Source organism: Tachysurus vachellii, chromosome 19 (genome assembly GCF_030014155.1).
Source record: "Tachysurus vachellii isolate PV-2020 chromosome 19, HZAU_Pvac_v1, whole genome shotgun sequence".
Taxonomy (NCBI): domain Eukaryota; kingdom Metazoa; phylum Chordata; class Actinopteri; order Siluriformes; family Bagridae; genus Tachysurus; species Tachysurus vachellii.
In genome coordinates this window covers 205001-212500 of record NC_083478.1, presented here as the reverse complement: position 1 = coordinate 212500, position 7500 = coordinate 205001, and the positions used below count along the sequence as shown (strand labels likewise).

The 7500-nt window shown below is 40.5% G+C and overlaps 2 protein-coding genes across 2 annotated transcripts in view; both read left to right on the top strand.

The window, feature by feature from the left end:
- The first annotated feature begins 56 nt into the window (after positions 1-56).
- Positions 57-1093, top strand: LOC132862013 (DNA-binding protein inhibitor ID-1-like). Its single transcript, XM_060893826.1, has 2 exons — positions 57-473; positions 704-1093. Exons 1-2 carry the CDS (start codon positions 135-137, stop codon positions 737-739), a joined length of 375 nt encoding a protein of 124 aa, XP_060749809.1. The 5' UTR covers positions 57-134; the 3' UTR covers positions 740-1093.
- A 1593-nt stretch (positions 1094-2686) lies between these two features.
- Positions 2687-7500, top strand: part of ndnl2 (necdin-like 2) — a 7421-nt gene continuing 2607 nt past the window's right edge. Inside the window, exons 1-5 of the mRNA XM_060894677.1 lie at positions 2687-2857; positions 3743-3853; positions 5931-5994; positions 7205-7284; positions 7375-7469. Of these exons, the coding sequence (XP_060750660.1) occupies positions 2822-2857; positions 3743-3853; positions 5931-5994; positions 7205-7284; positions 7375-7469 (386 nt within the window). The 5' untranslated portion in view covers positions 2687-2821. The remainder of the gene's footprint in view (positions 2858-3742; positions 3854-5930; positions 5995-7204; positions 7285-7374; positions 7470-7500) is intronic.

Sequence of the window (7500 nt, the reverse complement as noted above, 5' to 3'; positions counted from 1 at the left end):
ACGCCCCATCTCCACGCAAATATAAAAGCAGCCGTGAGACTCTTACTGTCGCTCTGTGGAGGAATCTCTGTTCTTTTATCATCGCTCTGTGTTTATTCAGTAAAGGAGAGTTCCTTCAGTGTTGGAGAGTCAGGATGAAGGTTGTTGGATCTACCTGTACATTGAAGTGTAAGATGGGTGGAGAGGATGTGGTGCGCTGCCTGTCTGAACAGAGTCTCTCCATCTCCAAGTGCAAGCTGCCGCTGCTGGACGAACACATGAGCGTCTTCCTGCAGGACATGAACAGCTGCTACAGTAAGCTGAAGGAACTTGTGCCCACGCTGCCCACTAACAAGAAGGCCAGCAAGGTGGAGATCCTGCAGCATGTTATTGACTACATCTGGGATCTGCAGGTGGAGCTGGACCAGGGCACGGCGGTGACAAGGACACCACTCACCACCCTCAACAACGACATCAGCAGCATCTCCATGGAGGTACCATCACATTCAACACAACTCACTTCATTATAGTTCTCATTCTGTCCTGAATCCTCAGCTCTAAACAGGCTTTAAGTTCATTTCATAGGGCTTCACATTTCACTTTGTCTCAGAGTAGCTTTACAGAAGTGTAGAAACAGAAAAGAAATAAAAATAAATAAATACATAAATGTAAAGTGTGTGTAGAACCTTAGGTTCTCATTGGGTTCCTCTGTATTTCTCTACAGAACGGTTGCTCAGATGACAGAATCCTGTGCCGCTGAAACCCATGAACCATCAACACTGCTGACCGGAAAACGTCCAGAACCGTGTGTGTGTGTGTGTGTGTGTGTGTGTGTGTGTGTGTGTGTGTGTGTGAGAGGTTCATGCAGTCCTGCACGGTGTCTTGTCTGTGTTCATGACACACTGCGTCACTTCACCGTGCCTTAAACATTCCTGTTTGTAATTATTTTTCTATAAAAACTCAGAACAGATTTATATTTTGTTTAAAAGCAAAAAAGAACCATTTCTCAGATTTCTGAGTCCAGTCTGTATTGTATATTACAATGACCTGATGTTTATTACCATGTGTTATGGAAACGCTATTAATACAAATAGTATTTTGTGGAACTAAACAACGTTTCTGTGTCGTTCCTTTAAACTTTTACTGAGTGTTTGAGGGGAAAAATGTGTTCATTAACACACACACACACACACACACACACACACACACACACACACACACACACACACACACACCTACCTCATGTTTATTTACTGTGTGTTACATGTTTGTGTCTAAATTACTGCTTTATTTCTTTTCATTTCTTTTCTTTTTATTTATTTCACGTTAACAGTTTCAGGGGTTTAATAAAAATCTGGCTCCATGTTGAGTTTAGTATAAATTAATTCTGTACCAGAGCACACACACACACACACACACACACACACACCCCACACAAACACACACAAACAGTCTTGTTCATTTAAAGAACATCAGAATTAAATGACGAAATTCAGGGTAAAGAGTCACAGTGCAGTGTGTGTGTGTGTGTGTGTGTGTGTGTGTGTGTGTGTGTGTGTGTGTGTGTGTGTGTGTGTGTGTGTGTGTGTGTGTGTGTTTTGTGCTTGGCTGCACTCCCAGTCCATCTGCAGCAGGATTTACTCTTGTTTGTTACTGTTTCAATCAGCTGTGTGTCGGGAATGTGGAGCTTTCAAACCTGAACTTCCCCAGGTGCACGACGGCGCCACTCAGTCTGAGCCCTGTTGCCCTCCCCTGCCCCTGGCACTCACACACACACACACACACACACACACACACACACACACACACACACACAGCGCGTGCGTGCACACACACACTGGAGGAGAAACAGCTTGCTGAGGGAAATACATACATTTTAACAAATTAAAGAAGAGTTTCAGTCTATTTATAATTCTAAATGATATTAAATCTAAACTGTAACTAAACTAAACGAAACTAAACTATTTTAATTTGTCGTTCGCTTAGTCTACAAATAAAGAGATACAGCGCCACCGTGTGGCTATGAGAGCAATTCACTTTACTGGACCGACTCTTCTGAACGGATCCTAAACTTTGTTTTGTGTTAATTATTTACAACAAAACAATCTTACATGTATGATGTTAATACGAAAATCTATTACCTTTTTATTATATATTTGCGAACATTAACACTAACCTAACACATACACACACATACACACACATACACATACATACACACACGTGTATATATGTATGGGGGGAAAGTCGTGGCCTAATGGTTAGAGAGTCTGACTCCTAACCCTAAGGTTGCGTGTTCGAGTCTCGGGCCGTTACACATACATAAACACACACATACACACATACATACACGAATTAACCAATCAGAGGCTCTGTTGATTTTTTTTCTAACACTGAGTACAGGTTGTTTTTTTCCTACCTGTTTTCCAACAAACATAAATAAACATAAAAAAAAACATTAGTGCAAACTTTTACAAAACCTTAATGAAGGTGTGTTGTGTCTGTGTGTGTGGAGAGCAATATTATTATTATTATTATTATTATTATTATTATTATTATTTCATTAAAGTAATTAATTATGATTAGGTGGCTTCATTAACGGTGAATTGTTTTGTAAATATATGTGTTTAGGATTTTGTTCTAAACCGTAATTAAACCCGGACGTAGTATTAGTCATAGGACCGATTAGCCAATCCTAGCTCAGGGGCGGGGTTTTGTGGAATACGGGTGGAAATAGAATAAGGCGGGAGGCTGTGGTTCGTTTTGTCAAGTAGTTTTTTTATAATATTGTAATAAATGTGCAAATTATTTACAACTTAAACCGCTTTGTTGGTATCTGGAAATGTCACAGAATAAAAGAGTCTCGTCTCAAAACAGGGTAAAAAACTGTTTTACACGTAATTCACGTTCGGTGTTTCAGTTAGCATTAGCACACTGTCGGTGTTTCAGTTAGCATTAGCACACTGTCGGTGTTTCAGTTAGCATTAGCACACTGTCTGTGTTTCAGTTAGCATTAGCACACTGTCTGTGTTTCAGTTAGCATTAGCACACTGTCGGTGTTTCAGTTAGCATTAGCACACTGTCGGTGTTTCAGTTAGCATTAGCACACTGTCGGTGTTTCAGTTAGCATTAGCACACTGTCGGTGTTTCAGTTAGCATTAGCACACTGTCGGTGTTTCAGTTAGCATTAGCACACTGTCGGTGTTTCAGTTAGCATTAGCACACTGTCTGTGTTTCAGTTAGCATTAGCACACTGTCGGTGTTTCAGTTAGCATTAGCACACTGTCGGTGTTTCAGTTAGCATTAGCACACTGTCGGTGTTTCAGTTAGCATTAGCACACTGTGTTTCAGTTAGCATTAGCACACTGTCTGTGTTTCAGTTAGCATTAGCACACTGTCTGTGTTTCAGTTAGCATTAGCACACTGTCTGTGTTTCAGTTAGCATTAGCACACTGTCTGTGTTTCAGTTAGCATTAGCACACTGTCTGTGTTTCAGTTAGCATTAGCACACTGTCTGTGTTTCACGTAGCACAAGCACACTGACTTGACTGTGTTTTATCTTTTAAACTTTGAGAGAATTCCAGACTTATTTTTATTTTATATATATATATATATATTTATTTATTTATTCACAATTTCTTCTCAGTTTTGTGAAATCAGGACTGTGGTAAAGCTCTGTGTATTTCGTGTTTCACGGTTTGTTGTAGGGGGAAAGAGAATAAAAGGATTGTGTGTGTGTGTGTGTGTGTGTGTGTGTGTACAGAGGTCTCAGGTGGGGTTAGATGAGGATGATGAAGGTTCATTAACTCAGCCCAGTGTGTCTCAGGTACAGAAAGCCAGAGAGAACTTCACACCTGTACAGGTGGACCGCAAGGTAAAAATGCACACATACACACACACACACAACCACACACACACACTAATAACACCATCTCACGTAAACACGCTTACGTGAGATGGTTTATATTAACAGCATGTGACAGACTCCATACTTTATCCCTACAGAAACCATCAGTCTAAAAACTCTGTTGGGGAAAATACAGCACTTTGGTTTAAATAAAGAAACAAATAAAATAAGTAAGTGCTAGTTGAAGAGTTTCAGGAAGATGAAGGTCTTCACTCACAGTTTACAGACTGTCAGTGACTCAGATGTTCAGACATCATGAGGAAGTTCATTCCACCACCTCGGTACAGAACAGAGAAGAGTCTTGATGTGTACCTGCTTCTTACCCTGAGAGATGGTGGGACCAGTGGAGCAGTGCTGTAGATCAGATGGAGCGAAGTGCAGTGTGAGGAGGGATTTTATTTTTATTAAGTTTATAATAATTCACTCACTCTGATGCCTTATAATTTCTAAAGCAACAGCTCACACTCCACATAAACATGAGGAGGGTTTGTGTGTGTGTATGATGTGGTGAAGGAGTCTCCAATTCAATGCAATTAAATTGATTTGTACTCAAATTGTCTCAAAGCAGCTTTAAAGAAGTATAGAAACAGAAGAGAGAAACATAATAATAAGAAGAAGAAAAATGAGAATAAAAATAAACAAATTAATATATACATAGGGGGCACGGTGGCTTAGTGGTTATTAGGGATAGAGATAGATATCTAGTATTTTAAATTAAGTTAATCTTTTGTAAATTAATTTTAAACTTTATTTGTATATATTCACTTATTTATTTTTTTCATATTTTTTCTTATTATTATTATATATTTATTTCTTTTTCTTTCTTTTCTGTTTCCATAATTATGTAAAGCTGCTTTGAGACAATGGGAAATTGTTAAAAGCTCTATACAAATAAATTCAATTTAATTGAAAAAAAAATTTTTAAATAGATGCAAGAGATCTTCTATTTAACAGTCCTAGCTTCGGAACAAAGGTGCTGGCTGTGCTTTTTCTATGTAGGCTAATAAAGGTTACTAAAACACATTTTCTGAGTGTTTTGTTTAGCTCGGGAAACAGAAAATGAAGTAAAAAATCAAACACACATAAATACAAACATAATTAAAAAAAATAAACTATGCCACAGATAGACTGTGTAAATATAGACTGTTATCTGTATATTACTTATGAGCAAAATCCCACTGTAGATGGTAATAGCAGCAGCAGTAACATTAACAATGTGCAAATTGAATGCAACTGTGGATGATGATGGAAATGGCATTAAAATGAACAATATGCAGTGAAATGCAGCTACTTGATATAACAGCTGTAATATTAACAAATGTGCAAAATGAGAAAGAGCAATTTAGTTCAGCTAATCTATGAGATAGATAGAAACTAGTCTATGTCTTCTGGCTACCTGACAGAGCACCACCTGGACATCCAGCAGTTTAGCGACCATAACCTTCTATAAGCTACATCGCCAGGCCCCATTTCCTACATGGAATACTACCTTTGAATATCTATGCCTGCCTAGGACCCTAAGGTTACCTTCTATGTCCAGCGCCCTGGCTCCCGGAATACACCTAACTAGTGCTGCTAGAGCCCCTAAAGGCTGAGCTAATTTCATATGCCTTAAGATGGAGTCTCCTATAAGCAGAGCTCTTCACTATGAGGGCTCTAATGCTGGAGTTGGAGGGTTACTAACTCCGTCTAAGGCATCCAGATTTTCCCCTACAGAACTACACTACTATCACTATCCCTCTCTAGTGTCTGGATGCGCACCTCTAAAGCTGAAATCTTCTCCGTCAGAGAGCTAACTAATACACACTTATCACAAGTAAAATTAACGCTAATGATGGATTAAGAATTACTAAACATCCTGCAGCTCACACACTGGACAAGCTGAAGGTTTGCCATACTTCAAGATTACGTACCTTTGACCTGAATAAAATCGGAATATTAAAAAGTGTGAGCTCTGTGTTGAAGTTCTAAACATCTTCAGAACAGAGAAGTTTACACTTCTTTGAGTGGAAAGTGTTGCTTTTGTCATGTTTTTTTTTTGTAGGTTGCTGAAGTTGTGCAGTTTATTCTGATTAAAGACCAGAAGAAAATTCCGGTCCGTAGAGCAGGTTAGTATCTGAGCTCCAGCTCCATCAGCGAGTTCAGATCAATCACACATTTACTTTCAGAACTCGACTTCCTGTGCTCATGTTGTATTTTTAAATTATATTTTAAATATATTAAAATGTATTCTGTCTAAAAAAACTTCCTGGTATTCATTTACTGCTGCGTTGTGTTTGGTTTATGGACAGTTGTGTATAGAACATTCAGTTTTACTTCTTTTTCCTCCATTCCTTTTTCTTTATCATTTTTAACTATCTTTTAACTTTATCTCTCTCTCGCTCTCTCTCTCTCTCTCTCTCTCTCTCTGTCTGTCTCTTCCTCTCTCTCTCTCCCTCTCTCTCTCTCTGTCTCTTCCTCTCTCTCTCTTCCTCTCTCTCTCTCTCTCTCTCTCTGTCTGTCTCTTCCTCTCTCTCTCTCCCTCTCTCTCTGTCTGTCTCTTCCTCTCTCTCTCTTCCTCTCTCTCTCTCTCTCTCTCTCTCTCTCTCTCTCTCTCTCTCTCTCTCTCTCTCTCTCTCTCTCTCCCTCTCTCTCTGTCTCTTCCTCTCTCTCTCTCTCTCTCTGTCTCTTCCTCTCTCTCTCTCTCTCTCTCTCTCTCCCTCCCTCTCTCTCTGTCTGTCTCTTCCTCTCTCTCTCTCCCTCTCTCTCTGTCTCTTCCTCTCTCTCTCTCTCTCTCTCTCTGTCTCTTCCTCTCTCTCTCTCTCTCTCTCTCTCTCTCTCTCTCTCTCTCTCTCTCTCTCTCGCTCTCTCTCTCTCTCTCTCTCTCTGTCTGTCTCTTCCTCTCTCTCTCTCCCTCTCTCTCTGTCTGTCTCTTCCTCTCTCTCCCTCTCTCTCTGTCTCTTCCTCTCTCTCTCTCTCTCTCTCTGTCTCTTCCTCTCTCTCTCTCTCTCTCTCTCTCTCTCTCTCTCTCTCTCCCTCTCTCTCTGTCTCTTCCTCTCTCTCTCTCTCTCTCTGTCTCTTCCTCTCTCTCTCTTCCTCTCTCTCTCTCTCTCTCTCTCTCTCTCTCTCTCTCTCTCTCTCTCTCTCTCTCTCTCTCTGTCTGTCTCTTCCTCTCTCTCTCTCCCTCTCTCTCTGTCTGTCTCTTCCTCTCTCTCCCTCTCTCTCTGTCTCTTCCTCTCTCTCTCTCTCTCTCTCTGTCTCTTCCTCTCTCTCTCTCTCTCTCTCTCTCTCTCTCTCTCTCTCTCTCTCTCTCTCTCTCGCTCTCTCTCTCGCTCTCAGACATTGTTAAACACGTCATAAAGGAGTACCGGATTCTGTACCAGGACATCATGAAGCGAGCAGACCGAACGTTCGAGCAGGTGAAGAACTCACTCTGGGTCTGGAGGAGCTTCACACATTTCTAGTGTTTTGCTATTCAGATGTTCTGATGTTTCGATGTTCCGCTGCAGGTGTTTGGGCTAAAGCTGGTGGAGATAGACTCCAAGAATCACATTTACATCTTGACTAACAGACTGGAGCAGTCACGTGACGAAACGAACAGCATGTGAGTATCATCATGCTCAGTGTTGCTCTCA

Coding starts and splice junctions, on each gene's coding strand:
- LOC132862013 (XM_060893826.1), top strand. CDS start 135: ATGAAGGTTGTTGGATCTACCTGTACATTGAAGTGTAAGATGGGTGGA. Junction 474..703: donor TCAGCAGCATCTCCATGGAG/GTACCATCACAT, acceptor ATTTCTCTACAG/AACGGTTGCTCAGATGACAG.